The 19,696-nt window shown below is 47.5% G+C and overlaps 1 protein-coding gene across 1 annotated transcript in view; it reads right to left on the bottom strand.

Moving 5' to 3' along the window:
- Nucleotides 1-19,178, bottom strand: part of LOC112444612 (solute carrier family 35 member F2-like) — a 64,713-nt gene extending 45,535 nt beyond the window's left edge. The window contains exon 1 of the mRNA XM_024986445.2: nucleotides 19,129-19,178. Within this exon, the coding sequence (XP_024842213.1) occupies nucleotides 19,129-19,178 (50 nt within the window). The remainder of the gene's footprint in view (nucleotides 1-19,128) is intronic.
- Nucleotides 19,179-19,696: the final 518 nt, after the last annotated feature.

Genomic DNA, 19,696 nt, shown 5'->3' with positions numbered 1-19,696 from the left:
ATGATGGCCACTCCATTTCTTCTGAGGGATTCCTGCCCACAGTAGTAGACATAATGGTCATCTGAGTTAAATTTACCCATTCCAGTCCATTTCAGTTTGCTGATTCCTAGAATGTTGACGTTCACTCTTGCCATCTCCTGTTTGACCACTTCCAATCTGCCTTGATTCATGGACCTGACATTCCAGGTTCCTATATAATATTGCTCTTTACAGCATTGGACCTTGCTTCTATCACCAGTCACTTCCACAGCTGGGTATTGTTTTTGCTTTGGCTCCATCCCTTCATTCTTTCTCGAATTATTTCTCAACTGATCTCCAGTAGCATATTGGGCACCTATCGACCTGGGGAGTTCCCCTTTCAGTATCCTATCATTTTGCCTTTTCATATGGTTCACGGGGTTCTCAAGGCAAGAAAACTGAAGTGGTTTGCCATTCCCTTATCCAGTGGACCACATTCTGTCAGAAGTATATAAATTCGAATGGTAAGATGGACAAATTATGATGAAGTTGCATGTGTAGAGTGTGGAATTTGCATCTTGTCTTCTCAGCCGCTGCTAAGTCACTTCAGTTGTGTTCAACTCTGTGCGACCCCATAGATGGCAGCCCACCAGGCTCCCTCGTCCCTGGGATTCTCCAGGCAAGAACACTGGAGTGGGTTGCCATTTCCTTCTCCAATGCATGAAAGTGAAAAGTGAAAGGGAAGTCGCTCAGTCATGTCCGACCCTCAGCAACCCCATGGACTGCAGCCTACCAGGCTCCTCCGTCCATGGGATTTTCCAGGCAAGAGTACTGGAGTGGGGTGCCACTGCTTTCCCCGGTATCCTCAGGAAGTGGAAACACTGGAAAGTACATGGGTACTTTGCAGATGTGAGGTCAAGTCCTATGGTTAGGGTTAGGGTTTTCACAGTTCATGCTAAGTTGCATGTAACCTTTCTGATGATCAGGGATACTGGCTAAATAATGAATTTACTTTTACAGGAGAATCACTGTCCTTATTCACTCCTCTAAGTTCAGTCTCTTATTAAGAGGCTCCCCGCTGTTATGCTGTGTGCTTTCTGGGAAGGATCTGCTCAAGGCTGATCTTTGCTGTTTCTAGTTTTACTGGGTCCCCATCTCTGTAGCAAGACATCATGGCATGAAGGGCCTCCAGAGCTGTTTGGAAAATTGTGCTGCTGAGTGAACCCTTCGGTTAGCTTAGCAGCCAAGAAGTCTGGGGCAGGACCAAGGTGTCAGGAGCGGGGTGTGAATGGGTCCATGTTGGTTGTACTTCAGGAAGTCCATGCCTCCTTAGAACACTGTGTTCACTCAACAGCTCTCTACTAGATACAATGACCTTTCTCTCCTTCTTTTTCTTTTTTTTAAATTACCTTATATGGAGGATAGTCAATTTACGATGTTGTGTTAGTTTCAGGTGTACGGCAAAGTGATTTGGTTATACAGGTACAAATAGTGATTCTTTTTCAGATTCTCTACCCATAGAGGTTATTACAGAATCTTGAGTAGAGTTTCCTATGCTATACAGTAGGTCCTTGTTAATTATCAATTTTATATGTAGTAGTGTATATATGTTAATCCCAACCTCCTAGTTTGCCCCTCCCCTACATGTCCCCTTGGGTAACCCCAAGATTGTTTTCTAAATCTGTGAGTCCATGTCTGTTTTGTAAATAAATTCGTTGGTATCATCCTTTTAGATTCCATATATAAGTGATACCATATGGCATTTGTCTTTTTGTTTGATTTATTTCACTTAGTATGATCATTTATAGACCCATCCCTGTTATTGCAAATGGCATTATTTCATTCTTTTTCATGGCTGAGTAATGTTCCTTTGTACATATGTACCACATCTTCATTCATCCGTTGATGCATGAAGCATCATGCATCTTAGGTTGCTTCCATGTCTTGGCTATTGTGCCGCAGTGAACACTGGAGTGTACAATTACCTTCCTCAGCTTTTCAGGTGCACAGACTGAGGCCTGGTTCTTGGGGTCCCAGGGGGACAGAAAGCCCTGTGACCAGATTGGCAGAGGATGGAACCAGGAGTTCTGTTTCCAGTCTGTGCGCTGGCCCCTGGACTCAGCAGCCTGGGATCTACCCCTGCAGGTGGAAGTATCACGAAGGCCGTGTTTGCTGTCGTCTTAGTCTGCTTATATATACATTTCTTCTATTTTAACGGGGTGCGGGGTGGGGGGGCGGGAGGCTTCACATAAACAATGGTTGCTCTTCCACATCCTGGGGTGCAGGGGGGGCGGGAGGCTGCAAATAAACAATGGTTGCTCTTTCACATCCTGCAGGACTTCTTCCTTGTTGAGTATACGCCTTGAGGCGCATGCGCGCATTGCAACTCGCGCGCATGCGCACCACACACACACACCACACACACACACACACACACACACACACGCAAGTTTTCATATTAGTTTCCTGAGTTCATGGATAAAGTCCAGAGCTGCCAAAGCTCCCACTACTTTGCCATGTCACACTAATAGCTTCCAGATCCCATCACATATTAAATTCATGCGGCTTCAGCGAAGCCATCTATTTAATGCAATTCGCTAAATGCCTGCGCAGCCCCGCTGACAGTGACATATTAGTTTTGCTGCCTTTTGCAATCTGATATCTCTGAATTTGCCACCGTACTAAAGATTTGATTAATGTGGTTCCATTTGGATGCAGTAATTGGCTGCGACTGTTGTAGAAAATAATCAGGCTTTCATTCCTTACAAGTGCACGGACATGCTAATGAGAGAGTGGGTTAATTAAGCCCGCGGCAGAAAGCGACAGTTACTGATGACTGTTATGACAAACCACCGACTCGGCATTTGGGAGCAGGACAGCAAATTTGCACTTTATGAAATTACAGGAAAACTAGGACATAAGGAATAAATAGTTACATCTGTTTGGTGAAAGGGTGGGGAGAAGAAAGTGGGGCTCAAGGGGGAACAGAAAAGAATCCGCAAAGGATGCTCTCTGGAGAACAGGGCCCGGCGTGCTGGACTCAGAAGCCAGAGACAGAGACCTACTGGGCTTCTGTGGGTGCTATGGACTGTCCTTGAGTGACAAGGGGCTGGCAGTATGTGACACACCCAGAGTAACCCTTGCGTTACGGACTTTCTGCAAGAGGACCAGCCGTAGCTCAGTTGCCTAGAAACAGAAAGGGATTCGGGGAAGGAGAGGGAGACGTGAAGGGAGAGAGCAGGGCACACCTGCGCTGAACCCTCTCACCTGTGACAGCACCTGGGGAGGGCGGTGGTCCCAGGAGGGTTGTGTGGCTCTTCCCTCTTTCCCGAGAAGCTGGTCTACATGGAGGCCTAGGGTGACTCAAATGCCCAAGGCTATTTTGTTAGCTTTTCAACTCACTTTCTCTCTCCAAATGGATTTCTGTTTCTGGGTTTGCCTCTCAGAGCCAAACCCAGCCTCCCTTCTCTGCACTGGGCAGGGCGTCCTCAGCTCTGCTGCCCGAGCCTCTCCACCATCCTTCTGTCTCTCTAAGCCATTTAGGTCTCAAGGGACTGAGATTCCTGGTTACCCTCTGGGGTTCTGCATGGTATGTGGACTTACAAATACTTCATCTCTTCCTAACCAGTTTGGAAGGGGCCCCTGGAATTTCTCTGCTCAAAAGTACCATTGGCTTCTTTATTTCAGTCATCATTTATCTTTTTTTTTTTTCTCCCAACCAATAATATTTATGATGTACCTAATAGATGTGAAGCACTGTGCTGGATATGAGGACGAAACAAAAAAGAATCTCGCGTGGGCTGGGGCCTGCCTTTCGGGAGCTTTTAGACAAGTAGAGGAGAAAAGCCACCTTTCTAGATCGCAAAGAGTGATGAGTGTGATGAGAGCAGAACAGATGACGAACCTGTGGGGATTCAGAAGGAACAAGACGACTTCTCTCCAGGCACAGGAGATGCTTGATGGAAAAGGAGGCTGTGAGCCCAGCAGTGTTGGAAAGGGCGTGGCAGGCAGGGAAACAGCAGGAGCAAACCGATGGGACTGGGTGGGTGACGGGGTGTGTTTGGGGAGAAACGGGGGCCGGAGCCGGACAGTCATCTGGGGACAAGTGGCAAAGCGTCCTCAATGTCCCTGAGGAGTTCAGGTTTATTCTGCAAGCGATGGGGCATTATTGGATATTTTTGGAGTCCAGAATGTCGGAATCAGAGCTGCGCTTAAGAGAGATGCTTTGGGGAGCAGGAGTGTGGTGTAGGACAGCAGTTGGGTGGAGAGGTGTGGGGAGAAACTAGAGGTCAGGGAGGAAGCCATCCTGGTGTCCAGAGAGCCTGGGCTGGACCTGGAAACAAGGGTTGTGATCATGAACCCGGGTGGATCTTCTCAGGGTGGTAGGGCTACCCTCTTAGAGCAGCCACCCTTCTAGGCTTGCTTTGAGCTCAGAGCCGGGGTAAGAAGATTCCTGGGGGAGATTTCTGAGCAGAGTCAGCTAACTATCACAGTTGAACTTGCCTGGGATGACGAGTCTCTTCTGATACATGAAAAGGAGGGTTTACACTGTAGACACAGGAGCTTGTATCTGCTTCTGTGTTTAAGAAATGGGGCGGCAGAAAGCTCGCTAAGTTGTTGAACCCCATTCTGTCCACAGAAACCCAGTTTGTGGATGCCAGTCCAGGAACTCCACTGGGGCACCCTGGGAGGGCATTTATCCAGTGGTCTGCTATTCTTTATGTCCTTAGGTCATCCATTCTCCCCACCTGCCCATCACCACTTTCCCCCCAATCCCACTAAAAAAGATACCAGTTTGGGGGTTGGCCAAAAAGTTTGTTTGGGTTTTTACATGAGATCTTCAGAAAAATCTAAACAGACTTTCTGGCCAACCCAGTATATACATAAATTCCCTAACTCCAGTATTCTTGCCCAGAGAATCCCATGGACAGTGAAGCCTGGTGGGCTACAGTCCATGAGATCGTAAAGAGTCAGACATGACTGAGTGACTAATATTTCATTTTTTTCATTTACATCATGAGCACAGGTAGCAGCAGGGTAAGAAGGACATTCTGTTTACTGAAGGCCTACTATGGTCAGGACCTTACTTTATTTGTTATAATTCTTACCTTATGGATGATGACACTGGAACTCAGAGAAGTAAAAGAGAAGCCTAAGTTTGCATCACTAGCAAGGAGCAGGCAGGGCCAGGTGTAAAAACTGGATTTGTCTGATGCAAAAACTGGGCTCTTTCTCTTGACTCTTGAGAATTCTTTTTAATTTATTGGCTGTGCTGGGTCTTTGTTGCTGCACATGGGCTTCCTCTAGTTGCTAAGAGTGGGGACTACTTTCTAGTTTCGGAGCATGGGCTCTAGAGCACAGGCTCAATAGTTGTGGCACGTGGGCTTTAGTTGCCCTGTGGCATCTTCCTGGAAAGGAAGCCGTGTCTCCTGCATTGGCAGGTGGATTCTTAACCACTGGACCACCAGGAAAGTCCCAGGAATTCTTTCTGCTACATGGGATCTTAGTAAATTTCTTAAGTAGGACCAGCCTAGACTCAGGCAGAACTTATGTTTGTGCTCTGGCTCTGGCATGAGCCTGTCCTTCCTCTTATCCCATCTGGTATCCTGCATCACAGCAGGTATATGCTGTCCAAAGAGGTGCTTGGACACATGAACCCATGAGTTTTGCAACTCACCATGTTCTAGGTGCTTCATGTTGGTGAGTTGAAGGAGTTCCACTGTTCCAGCCACGGGTTTTTTTCCCCCCAAACTTTAAGCTTTTTATTTTGTATTGGGGTATAGTCAATTAACAATGTTGTGAGTTTCAGGTGAACAGAGAAGGGACTCAGCCATGTACATACATGTATCCATTCTCCCCCAAACTCCCCTCCCATCCAGGCTGCCACATAACATTGAGCAGAGTTCCTTGTGCTGTACAGTAGGTCCTTGCTGGTTACCCATGTTAAATATAATCGTGAAGAGTTTTCACCGAGTCTGGAAGGAGATTGGAAAGTATAGACCCAGAGAGGTAGACTTTGGCCCACATGGTCGACATATCATTGGCGAGTGTGGTAGTCTTACGTTCCAGGACTGAGCCATCCTTCTTTGAAAAAGCCCCAGAGAAAGGGGGAAAGGTACCAGTGACTTGGTCTCTAAGGAGAGCAGGTGCATAAGGAATGGGGCAGGGCCCCTCCAGTCATTGGGAAGCATCGCCCCTCACTTGCCAGAATAACTGGACCCTCCTAGACCTGCCTCCAGCCTCCATTGATGAGGTTTAGCAGCCTGGGCACCTGGGGCTGCCTGGGCATGAGTAATTTGGACCAAGAATTTTATGGTCTGCAAATGGCTTTCACATGTACTTGGAATTACCCAGAGTGCATTTTCGACACTTCAGTTGCCATCTTCATATTTTTTAGTATTTGCAGCTTACCTCCGTACCATCCTTTTCTCTTTCTCAGCACTTCCCTCACGTCTTGGTTTTTCCTCTTGCTCTTTGGAAAGGCTTTGGACTTCAGCATTTCCCTGATGCCTCGAGCTATGCCCTCTGCTCTGCTGTTTTTTTTTCTTTTTTCTTTCTTTTTGTTCTGGGTTGAATAGTGTTCCCTTGAAAATGTATACCTCCCTGGAACCTCAGAATATGACTTGTTTTTTTTTTTTTTTGAAAATAGGGTCTTTGCAGATATGAATAATTAGGATGAGGTCATACTGGGTTAATGATTTCCTTGGTAGCTCAGTGGTAAAGAATTTGCTTGTGATGCGGGAGATGTGGGTTCAATCCCTGGGTCAGAAAGATCCCCTAGAAAGGGAAATGGTAACCCACTCCAGTATTCTTGCCTAGGAAATCCCATGGACAGAGGAACCTGATGGGCTACAGTCCATGCGGCCCCAAAAAGTTGGACATGATTTAACAATTAAGCAACATATTGGGTTAGGGTGGCCCCCGATTCCAATGACTGGTATCCTCAGACGAAGAGGCAAGGACACAGAGACACACTGGGGAGGCGACTGTGTGATGATGGAGACAGTGATGGGATGATGCGGCCACAAGCCAAGGCCTGCTGGGAGCCACCAGGAATTGGAAAAGGTAAGGACAGATGTTTCCATAGAGCCTTCAGAGGGAACACTGATATGTGAATACCTTGATTTGGGGCTTCTGGCCTCTGGAGCTGGGAGAGAATACATTTCTGCTGTTGTAAGCCACCTAGATTGAGGTCATTTGCTGTTGACACGCCCTCTCTGGTGACTTAGGGCTATATGACTTGAGTCTCCATTACCTCTGTCCCCCAGGGCAGGAGCTTAGGGATTGGTTGGTTTTAATATCCATCCATTTCCAGCCAGGGGCTCATTTCTTTCTTCATTCTGGTCCATCCTCGAATCCAAGTTGACTCCCTCCTTTGAAGTTGCAGACACGACATCCTCGAGATAGATCGTTGGGAGAACTGTGCTGTGTGTATGTGAATTGAACATATTCTAAGTTCCAGGCCTCTTCACGACCTAGATGATCATTTATTCTTACACAAAACAGTCCCTCCACTAATGTTTGATCCTGACTTTAGAGCCCTCCTCCCTGTGTGTTGGGAACAGGAGGTGATGGGCTGTGTTTTGACCACCCCCAGCTCTTCCTCATGCCCTTCTGAACACCAGTGGGAGATGCTCTAGGAAGTTCTGCCCGCTTCTCCGAAGGCAATGTGACCCTGACTTTATTTATTTTTTTTTTGCACCATCAAGCTTTTCTCTTTTACCAGGCATTCCCCCCTCCTGCCGGGTCTCCCTTGTTTAATTGTGAAGGCCTTGCTTCTGGGGGCTGTCAGGGGGGCTTTGCTCATTTCATACCTGACAGGACCTCTCCCAGAAACCCCGGAGGGAGACACCATTAAAGTGTTTTATGCCAGTGGGGGAGAGGTGGGTTTCTGTCCAATAAAACCCAAAGCCATTGAACAAGCCAGCTCCCGGGTAATTACTGGGCCGGAGGAGATAGCTTCCATATGCCGGGTGGGCGCTCATAGACCAAACCTGCATCTGTTCCCTTTGTTCTGTCAGAGAGCAGAGCCAGGAGGGGGTCTGACCTCGAGATAAACCCTCCATCGGAGCCCTCTGCCGAGCTTCAGGGGAGAAAAGGGGGCTGGGGGAGGTCAGGGGGGCAGCAACATCTGGCAAAAGGAAGGGTGGGCAAAGGCGTGGGGTGGAACAGGCTGGGGGCTGGGCTGCCTGTCCATGATCAATACAGCCAGCTACCAGAGGACATCAGAGAACCATTCATTAACGAGCTCGTTAAGTGATTGATAGGCTTAATTTTCCTGTCAAATGCGGACTTCCCCTGTAAACATGTCAATTGGGGAAAGTTCAAGCTTGTCACTTGGATTTATGGCTGGAATAACATGTAGGTGGAAAAGAGAGGGCAGGTCCCCAGTGACCCATGGGGGCTGCTGTGAAATGGTCAGGCCAGCGTGTCCAGGTGCCTCCAAGGCCCTGGGCTTTTTCTTTTTACAGCTGAGATAACAACCACAGCCTGGTTCTCACTCTATCAGCCTCAGAGGCATGAAGCGAGGGCGACCTTGCGGCTGCTGTTCCCACCTCTGCAAGGTCTGTCCCTGGGGTGATTCACTGATTCATCTAGGAATCCCAAGGGACTCCCCAGAGTTGGGAAGACCACCGTCCCCCCCACCCCCCACCCCCACTGCCGTCCTCGCCAAGCTGGGCTCTGGGAAAACAAATCCTCTCCTGGAAGATCAAGACTGAAGGAACATGGGGGATTTCCCGGATGTTCCACTGGTTAAGACTTCACCTTCCAATGCAGGAATTGTGGGTTAGATCCCTGGTCAGGGAGCCAAGAGCCCACAAAAGGCCAAAAGAAACCAAAACATTAAACAGAAGCAATATTTTGACAAATTCAATAAAGACTTTAAAAATGGTCCTCATTAAAAAAAAAATCTTTAAAAAAAGAACGAAAAGAAAAGAATACTGAAAGGCCCAGTCGTGTGACACGAACAAGCCATCAGCTCCTCAGTGATCTGGAAAATAGCTGGTGGCACTCGGGGGACAGGTTGGAGGGGAGGTGGGCACAGGGGAGTGGCCCACTCAGAGCAAGCTGAGGGCTGGTAGGGAACCAGCTGCAGCCCGCAGCCTAATGGGTGGTCCTGTGGGGAGCCCATTTCTAAGAGGCTCGGTTAATGCTCCGTGTTAAATCAGCCAAGCACGGCCACGCTCCCCACATGCCGAGGAAATACAGACACGAGACAAGTGGGCATTTTGGATAATTGAAAATACGGTTCAAAATCCACTAGGAGCCATGAGAGTTGTGATCACGAAGATTACGGCAGAGAGGTTTTTCAGGACCTGGCTGCGGGCTGCTTTCACCAGCACAGTGATGGAATTTGGCCTTGGACACGTTCTGTCCTCTTCAGGGTTAAAATATACTTGGTTTCGTATGGTGGACTTTCCTCCCTGGCCTGGCCGTGGACCACCCGAGGGCAGGGGCCTCTGTGTCTCATGCCTGCGTGTCTCCTACGACATCTGGCAGAGAGCCTGAGCGCAGAGCCCCTGCCCCAGGTCAGACGGGCCTGGAGTGCACACCTGCAGGACTGGACCTCGTCAGTTCTCACCGCCTCTGTGCTGGGGCTCCAGGACCTTCATCCCCGAGACCCTCAGTGCTAGGAGAGTTAGGGTGCGGGGCAATTATCTCTGGAAATTGACAGGTGGAAACTGACAGGCTTGCCCCAGCAGCTCTTTTCAAATAGGTGTGTGTGTGTGTGAGTGAGTGAGTGTGTGTGTGTGTGTGTGAGTGAGTGTGTGTGTGAGTGAGTGTGTGTCAGCCCTTACAAATGACAGGCCCTCTTGGTGTTTCCTATCATAGTACATCATTAGTGGTCTGGAGATGTGCTATGTCTGGAAATACACACCAAACTACAACTTTCTGAGTGACACCAAACTTGAGTGTCACTCAGTCATGTCTGATTCTTTCTGACCTCATGGACTGTAACCCTCCAGGCTCTTCTGTCCATGGGATTCTCCAGGCAAGAATACTGGAGTGGGTTGTCGTTTCCTTCTCCGAACACCAAACTCGGGAGGCTCTAAGTCTGCAGGCAGGGGTCAGGAGGGATGCCTAACCATGCTTTGACATTCCCTGAGTTCTTCTTTTTCTGGACTTGCAGGGTGGTCCACGTGTATAGGCTGGCTTGCACTTGAATGTTCTCAAAGTGGGTCCAGCAGGAACAGCAATAATAACAGCGGCAGAGCTGTACCTTTTTGAGCACTTACCTTGTACTCCCTGACCAGGCCTCTGATTCTGTGACAAAACCACAATTCCGTCCCTGGCCTCACGGGGACTGGGGGCTGGAGCCTGGCCAGTCCGCAGCCTCCAGGGGCCAGGCTTCTCGATAACTCCTCAGACAGTCCACTACCACAGTAATCTTAAGGAATTGCAACACATCCGGCACCTTGGTCGGAAATCTGGATGTTTGTTTTTGTGGCAGGATCTCTGAGCACCTAGTGGCAGGGATGATCTGACAAGAGTTTTAAGTTCAGACCCGCAGAACCATTTTTCTTCTTTATCTAAGTGCTGGTGTATAATAGGAGCTATATTATGGCACTAATATTCTCTTGAATTGAGCCTCTGGAAAGCTGCCAGGACCAAGTTTGGACCCCAGCAAAAGCCCTGTTGGAAAGCGTTGTGGGGGAGGGGCTGGGAGCCCATCTGTCATGGAGCTGCCTCTTGGCAGGAATCAGACCCTCCCTTTCCTTTACTGTGGTCAGGGCCATTGAACCCAGACCTGGACACCCTCCCTTCAAATACTATTGCATTCCAGCCTGTAATTATTAATTATTTTTATTAAAACCATCTCTCTTACTTATTAAGCACCTATTAAGTGCCGCCAGTCCATGCTAAAGGAAATCAGTCCTGAATATTCATTGGAAGGACTGATGCTGATGTTGAAGCTCCAGTCCTTTGGCCACCTGATGTGAAGAGCTGACTCATTGGAAAAGACTCTGATGCTGGGAAAGATTGAAGGCAGGAGGAGAAGGGGGTGACAGAGGATGAGATGGTTAGATGGCATCACCGAAGCTACGGACATGAGTTTGAGCAAACTCTGGGAGATAGTGGAGGACAGAGGAGTCCGGCTGCAGTCCCTGGGGTCACTATGAGTCGGACAGGACTGAGCATCTGAACAGCAGCGACAAAGTGCCAGGGACAGCCCAAGATACTTTGCAAGCGCTCTTTCTGTAATCGTCACAATAGCTCTCCCGGGAGGAACTCTTGTTACCTCTCTTTAAAGATAAACTGAGGCTTAGAGAGCGGAAGTATTAACACTGGTTGGCCAAAATGTTCATTTGTTTTTTTCCCCTTAAGATGTTATTAAAAAACCCAAATCAACTTTTTAGCCAACCCAATACCTTCCCTAGGGCAGGGAGGAAGAGGTCTGCTTGCCTCTGGAGCCTTGTTCTCAGGCAGGCAGCTTCCCAGACTCTCAGTTCTCTTATCTAAACCTCCTGTGTGTGTGTGTGTTAAGTTGCTTAGTTGTGTCCAACTCTTTGCAACCCCATGGACTGTAGCCCGCTAGGCTCCTCTGGGAATCATGGGATTCTCCAGGCAAGAACACTGGCATGGGTTGCCATTCCCTTCTCCAGGGCATCTTCCCAACCCAGGGATCAAACCCAGGTCTCCTGCATTGCAGGCAGATTCTTTACTGTCTGAGCCACCAGGGAAACATCCTTGACATAATCCGTTTTCCAAAGTGGCAGGAGCCTGAGACACAGCCCCACGGCTGCTTTCCCCCTGGTGTCTTCTTGTTTCCTGACCTGGTGTCTGGTCAGAAGAGGCAACAGGTTCTTTGCAGTGTGATGGGATGGGAAGGACTCTAGTCTATGCTTTGCCTGTGTATCTGCGGCAGGCTCTTCCTGGTGAACTGAGGGGTTCGTTCCAAGTGGTCAAGTCTAGAGGAAGCAGATGGGTCTCAGTGCCAGGTTCCCTCAGGCTGTAAGAAGCAGTGAAATCCTTGGAAGCTTCCAGACCCTGCACCCCCTCTCGCACTGGTGCTGTCTCTGGGTGCCTGTTGAAACCTGTACTTTTTGTGTTCAAACTTGAAGTCATGTCTGACTCTTGCGACCCCATGGACTGTAGCCCACCAGGCTCCTCTGTCCATGGGATTTTCTAGGCAAGAATACTGGAGTAGGTTGCTGTGCCCTCCTCCAGGGGATCTTCCCCACCTAGGAATCAAACCTGCATCTCCTACGTTGGCAGGCGGGTTCTTTACCACTATGCCAGCTGGGAAGTTGATACCTGGATGTGGCATTTATTTGGGTACCAGGTTCCTTTCTCCCAGGACTTTTGGAGAAAGAAGCAAGAAGATGCGCCCTGTGTTTAGTAAAACATATCTTTCTGCCCTACTCAGCCAAAAAGTCCTTGAGCCCAGGCATTTCCATGGTAAAGAAGATTTTGATCAACAGCCCCATTTCCAAGAGACAGGGAGGTTCTTTAACTTGCAGGAAGCACAACCTCTGTCTGGGCTGGAAAGTCCCGAGCTCCTCGCGCTGGCATGAGCCCCCGGGAACAAGCAAGTGAGATGAATTGGGAGCCTAGAGCGAAATATTCGGCTTCATGCAATTTAGTTTCTTTCTACTACTTGCTTAAAATTCTGCGGAACAATTAAATCTTGAAAGTGTCTCATGAATGCCTTGGGCTCCCTTCTCCTTCGGTTTTATTGATTGTATTTGATATCACTCACAAGAGCAAGAATTTTTTTTTTTTTTGGAAAACATTTAATAAGACAGTTTGGTTGGAATCCAAAGAAGAGCAAGTCCACCAAGTGGGAAAGCATCTAAACTACAGCAGCTGGCTCAGCTCACGAGTGGAAAAGCTCACATCATTCTGTCCACAGCCTTCCTCCGGTTGTCTTTGATCAGGGTCTTGACTGGGACCAGGTCTGAATGAAGGCTGGGTGTTCCTGCCTGTGAGTATGTAGAGTGTCCTTGGAGATGAAGCCAAAAATAAACACTCCAGGCCAAAAAGTTATAAATGAATAAATAAAGGTTTAAGGACCCTGTAAGGAGACAGTTGAGCAAAAGAAATTGAACATAAGGATCTTCTCGTCTCTTCCCCAAGCGGGTTACATTGTACTTGTAACTTCCTGTACCAGGTAATCCAGCTGAGTGACTTAATGGCACGTAATTCAGGTGTGAGGGAGCCAGTGAAGGTAAAAATCCACCATATGTGCTGTGTGTGCTCAGCTGCGTTTCTGACTCTGTGCGACCCCATAGACTGTACGCCACCAGGCTCCTCTGTCCATGGGATTCTCCAGGCAAGAATACTGGAGTGGGTTGCTGTGTACTCCTCCAGGGGATCTTCCCGACCCAGGGATCAAACCCTCATCTCATGTCTCCTGCATTGGCAGGTGGGTTCTTTACCACAAATGCCACCTGGGATAAGCAAACATTTATTTCATTTTTTCCGATCACCTCTTGGCAAGCTTTTTGCTCATTCCCCACCCACGCCCCCCGCCCCAGCCCCAACCAAAGTCTTCTAGATGTCTGAGCAGAGGGGGATGCAAGTGAATTCACAACCTCAGGATGACTGATGAAGCAAGGATGTGCTGCCTGGGCTTCTTTTTAAAAATCCAGGTGAAAAGGTGTTTGAGAATAATAAAAGCTAAGCACTGCCTCCTGTCTATCCTGGAAGATGGGCTCCTTGCCCACAGCATGGAGGTGTCACGAGAAATTTCTAATGCAAAGCCACTGCCAAGGTGGAGATGATGGTTTCTGAGCAAAAGGCGAATTGGAGGGGCGAGGAGGAGGAGGAGGAAGATGACTGCACTGGGCTTTGATGGCCTTGTGCTTTCGAGGCCGGAGAAAGAGGGGTTGAGCTGCAGCTCAGTGCAGAACCACCATCTCCGGTGGGGGCGGGGGTGGGGGAGCGGCACAGCTGCCTTTTATAGGTTTGGAATGAAAAATGTTTTTAATTAAGGAGTGGAATCGGGGCTTTTAGTCTCGCTCCATGCTATGTACCTGTCAAACCGGCTGGATGGGAACTGTGTTCTGACCTCTGATCCCCACTTTCTTTAACCAAATGACTCGGGGGAAAAAGCTGAGGACCAATGAACATCAGAGAAGATCTGAGGCTGCTTGTGGGGTCACCCTTGTCATGCAGAATATACACCCCGATGCAAGGGACATCCCCACCCCATCGTGAGTGACTGACAGCATGAATCCAGCTGCCGGCTTGGGGAAAAAAAAACAAAACATGCGTCCCTATCGCCACTGGCTGTGGACAAGACTAGGGGAACCAACAGAGCTAGAAAAACAGAGAAGAAAAATGAGGACAATCAAAATTTAGAAATTAAAGAAGAAACAATAGAAAGGTAATGATGCAACAGTCTCACTTGATGCAACTCCTACTTTACCCCTTCCCAAAGAACCGCCTCCCCACCAAGAAAAAAACAACTCTGTAAATGGAAGGGAAATTGTCCCATGGAGGTGACGGCCCTCCTGGCAGACCCACAGATAGCAAGGGTGGGCAGCAGCTCTGTGAAATTTCGGGAGCCGGCAAAGGAAAGGAGTGACCGGAAGAAACCGCTGTTCTCTTCTAGTGACAAACGCGATGGTTGCCTGAGCTCAGCTTCTGGAATTTTTTTCCCCATTTTTTTTTGGAAGGCCTCTCAGTTATAAGGTGCTTCCAGATGAGATGAGAGTCCTTCCCTAAATATTGGGGAGACTCTTGGGAACTAAGGCACGAGTTGGTCATCCTTTTGATCAAAGCAGGGGAATAGCCATCTCTATGCCTTTTCAGGCCCTCATATTCACATGTTCCTGTGGAGTTTCCTCAGTTAACTCATCTTCTTCCGTGCCGTGAAAACTCCCACCTCAATTCTTGAAGACTCAGCGAGGGCCACGCTAATTCCTTTCTAGGTCCTAAGTACTAACTACCCACCCTTTCCTTTACAGGTTCATAGAAGTTGAAGAAAACTTTGATTGACATTAAATACATGCATGCTGAAATGAACGCCCCTCTTGATTTCTAATTAAACTTTGGTGTAAGTTCACCAAGGCTGAACTGCTCTCCTTCCTGACCCCTTCTTTGCCTGCTCCCTCCTTCTCTCCTTCTGTGTTTCTGCTTTGCCGGTTGCTTAAACAAATGTTTAGTCCATGTATCAGTACTAGGTTTTGGGTGCTAGTACTAGGTTCAGGTCATAGATTACTCCTCAGGAAGGGTTCTCTTGCTGGTTGAAAATAATTGCTCCTCTGCCGGGCTTGTTCCTCCTCCCTCCTCTTCCCTTCCATCCTTCATTCACAGTCTTGAAGATGTGGCACTTATCACATTGTATTACGTTTAGCTCTTTATGTGACTGTCTGCCCTGAGCTGCCAGCTGCTTCAGGGCACAAATGCTATCCTTCTTTATTTGCATCTCCACTGCTTAGCAGTTCCTAACCCCTGGATGTTGAAAGGAACTGAATTCACAGCAAAGGAATGAAAAGAATCAGAGGCAAACCATGGCAGGTTTTTGGAGTCTTGGTGGAGATAAGTGATGCTTGCTCATGGACTAAATCTTGCTTTCTTTAAAAAAAAAAATAATTAAAATTGAAATATAGTTGATTTACAATATTGTATTAGTTTCAGGTATATAGTAAAGTGATTCAGTTATACATATATATATGTGTGTGTATGTATGTGTATATATATATATATATATATATATATTCTTCTCAGAATATTTTCCATTATAGTTTATTACAGGATATTGAATACAGTTCCCTGTGCTATACAGTAGGTCCTTGTTGTTTATCTATTTAATTAAATTTATTTATTTGGGCTTCCCTGGTGGCTTAGTGGTAAAGAACGTGCCTGCCCAAGCAGGAAAGTGTCGGTTCGATTCTTGGGTTGGAAAGATCCCCTGGAGAAGTAAATGGCAATCCACTCCAGTATTCTTGCCTGGGAAATCCCATGGACTGAGGAGCAGGCTACAGTCCATGGCCTTGCAAAAAATTGGAACACAATGTATCGACTAAACAACAACAACAACATTTACTCATTTGCTGTCCCAGGTCTTAGCTGCATCATGCAGCATCTTCCACTGAGGTGCCCGGGCTCTAGTTTTGGCACTCGGGCTCAGCAGTTACAGTGCGTGGGCCCAGTTGCTCCCGGGCATGTGGGGTCTTAGTTCCCTGACTGGGGACTGAACCTGGGATCATACAGTGTTTGTCTTACTCTGTCTGGCTTACTTCACTTGTTATGACCGTCTCTAGGTCCATCCACGTTGCTGTAAATGGCAACGCTTCATTCTGTTTTATGGCTGAGGAATAGTCCACTACGTGTGTGTATAGGCTTCCGTGCTGGCTCAGTGGTAAAGAATCCATTGCAATGCAGAAGACACAGGAGAGGCAGGTTCAGGAAGATCCCCTGGAGGAGGCCATGGCAACCCACTCCAGTATTCTTGCCTGGGATTCTCCAGGCAAGACCGAGAAGCCTGGCAGGCTACAGTCCATAGGGCCACAAAGAGTCAGACAGGACTGAAGCAACTGAGCATGCACGCACGTGTGTGTGTGTGTGTGTGTGTGTGTGTATTTATGAAAAGTGAAAGTGTTAGTCACTCAGTTGTGTTCAACTTTTTGCAACTCCATGGACTGTAACCAACCAGGCTCCTCTGTCCATGGCATTCTCCAGGCAAGAATACTGGAGTGGGTTGCCATGCCCTCCTCCAGGGGATCTTCCCAATCCAGGTCTCCCACATTGCAAGAGGATTCTTTACTGTCTGAGCCACCAGGGAAGCCCAAGAATACTGGAGTGGGTAGCCTATCCCTTTTCCAGGGGATCTTCCCAACCCAGGAATCAAACTGGGGTCTCCTGCATTGCAGTATGCCACACTGAAGATCTACTCCTGATATTCTGCCACTGTCAAAGGCAGGGATGAGGGACTGCTCTGGCGATCCAGGGGCTAGGACTGTGCACGCCCAATTCAGGAGACCCAGGTCGAATCCCTGGTCAGGGAACTAGATCCCACATGCTGCAACTAAGACCCAGTGCAGCCAAATAAATAGATAAAATATTCTAAAAAAAAAAAAGAAGCAGGGATGATGTGATTGATCAAATATACCCTCTCATATAAATTATCTATTATATCTTATCATTGATACATATACATAGAATATACCCCCATAGTACATTGTTCACCATGCAGAAAGTTACTGAACAAGTTACATTATATTGGTTTCATTTTCTTTGTTAGACTTACTATTTCTCTTATGATTATGTACAAAAAATTATTGACTGATTTTTATCACATTTAGTATCCGGCGTTACATTATAGCCAACAGAAATAACTGCTGATATTTATTGAGCCCTTACTATGTGCCAGACATTCTTTTTGGCACTTTACATATATTAACTTATTTGCTTGATACAGCAAACCTACGTGCAGCTCAAACATGATCTGTAATTGATGCTATTATCTTGCTTGGCTGCAAATAAAAATTTCATAATATCCTATAAGCAAATGGTTAGCAATACAGGTGGGAATATGGGTAGAGGGATTGAACCATTGTGATTTAGTGAGAGTATTTATCTAATCCACACCAGCACGAATTCCGTTTGATGGCTTAAGAAAGAAGTGTTGACATCAGGATTCATAAACATTTTGACTTGGGGGAAGGGAGGTCTAATGTCATTGCGGTGGTGTCTGTCTTGGACAGAGTCTCAACAAGAGAGCAGGTAAGGGAAGAAAGCCCTGCCCTCTGTCCCAGCACATTCTACACTCCTGGTAGGAGGGAGCTTTAGGGATCCCATTGGTTCATCTAACTGCAATGATGAATGTGAGTCTATGAGTCTAAAGCATGAGAAGAGCTGGGACTTGCTGGGACTCCCTTCACTGCACTCCTAGAGAGATGTTTGCCATTATTTATTGGTGATAATTCTTGCTCTTAAGTCAAAACATGGAGGCTGAAGGACTAACAGACTCAAGAATTCTAGGGGGCCTCACTTTCTGTTCTTGCAGTGTGACACACAACTGGACCTTAATTCGCCTTAGTTGAGTGAATCAGCAGATTCCTTTCCAGCCTACACTGGCACCGCGATAGCAATTTGCGGTCTTATTATGTTAGGTTCACACCCTATTAGTATTTATTTTAGTTAATATAATGCAATTAGAGTATAATCATATCAGCAGCTTTCAGATCATGTCAAAAAAATAAAAGTTATTGGAATAGCAGGGCTAATGGAAAGTGATGGAAAACAGTTAATGTGTGGACATGCTTGGATTGAGTTCGGCATGAGGAGAAAGTTGGAGAGGAGGAGGAGGAGGGGGAGGATCAGAGCTTTGGCTCCTCCTGAGACCCTGGTTGAAGTGCTCCAGGGCTCACGCATGCCTCGCCTCTGTATTCTTTCCTGAATGGGTCCTTGATCCTTTTTTTTTTTTTTTCTTTTGAGACAGAGTTTTCTTTGGGTGTGACCAAGAAAGTGGTCTTAAGGTTGATCATGGGAAGACAGAGATGGAGATTCTAATTCCAACTTTTCTCTGAGTGGCTCTGTGACTCGGGCAAACCTTCTACCCTCTCTGGGTAGTCCTCACCTATAAAACAAGGAGGGTGTCCTAGATAATAATAAGGTCCCCTGCCTGTCATTATATTTAATGATACTATGAATTCTCAGAGCCTGAGCTGAGCTATGAGGCCCAATAAGCTGATTGTTTTTTTTGTTTTTTGTTTTTCCTTTTGGCCAGAGCACTGGGCCCAGTGGCCACAGAGGACCTGCACTTCAGCACTGTGCAACTAGTGGGCACCATTCAGTCCCTGCAGCCCTTTGCTACCAGCTGTTCTAGGACCTGGGTGGTCAAGGGTGGGCAGGTACTTCCTTCAGAGGATGTTAAACTTCATAATGCCTGGGTTGGTCATGCTTCCCCATTCCACGGTCCTTCCTTCAGCCCCTTGGATAATCCTCATTTCCCCACCTATGAAGTGGGTGGGTGGGGAACTGACACAAGCTGAGTGAAGAAGAAACAGCCGTCCACGAGCCAGGTACCATTTCCCAGTGGCCCTTTCGTTTGGGCGGTGCTGACTCCCCCTCAGAAGGGTGCCGTGCCATCTCTGGGTCCTGGCCCAACTTTTGGATTCTTTGTTGTCTCTGAAGCGTGACCACAAGAAGCTCATTGTTTGGCCCTGTTAGGTATGGTGCCGGTGGTGCAACTCTGAGGAAATAATTAACACTTACTTCTGAGGAGAAGCCTCCAGCCGGATCCGCACTTGTGGTGGCGCATACATCTCGCAAAGAATTGTTATTTAAGCAATAATCCTTGAGAAATTGGTCGTTACCCGCATTAAACGACTCAGCCCATCGCCAAGGATGGTTAACGCTCTAATAAACTGGTCATTAACTGCAGTAACAATGAATTTCGAGGGGATTATTGCTATTATAAACCTTAATCAATGGTTTATAACAGCAATAATGTGGTCTTTTCTCTTAATAGTAAGTAGGGCGGCTTGTGCCATCGCCATGAAAATTTTTGTGGTGGCTGGTAAGTCAGAGGGGAGACTTCTCAGACCTGCCCACGTCTAAGGGCCACGTGGTGTGTATGGGGAACAAAGGACACTCTGGGGGCTCTTGACTGCCCTGTTCTGTTCTCTGGGGGCAGATGTGAAGCACAGAGTCAGAGGTTCTTGTCCGGTCTCTCTGGTCCTCCCTGATTACAGACCCAGTGAGGTCCTGGGCTTGGGGATGCTTGGATACGCCCAAGAGGAGACTCAGGATAAGCATATGATTCAAGATGCCTCTCCTCATG

This window comes from Bos taurus, chromosome 27 (genome assembly GCF_002263795.3).
Source record: "Bos taurus isolate L1 Dominette 01449 registration number 42190680 breed Hereford chromosome 27, ARS-UCD2.0, whole genome shotgun sequence".
Taxonomy (NCBI): domain Eukaryota; kingdom Metazoa; phylum Chordata; class Mammalia; order Artiodactyla; family Bovidae; genus Bos; species Bos taurus.
Note: the sequence above shows the minus strand (reverse complement) of the source record. Positions and strands in the feature narration are given on the sequence as shown.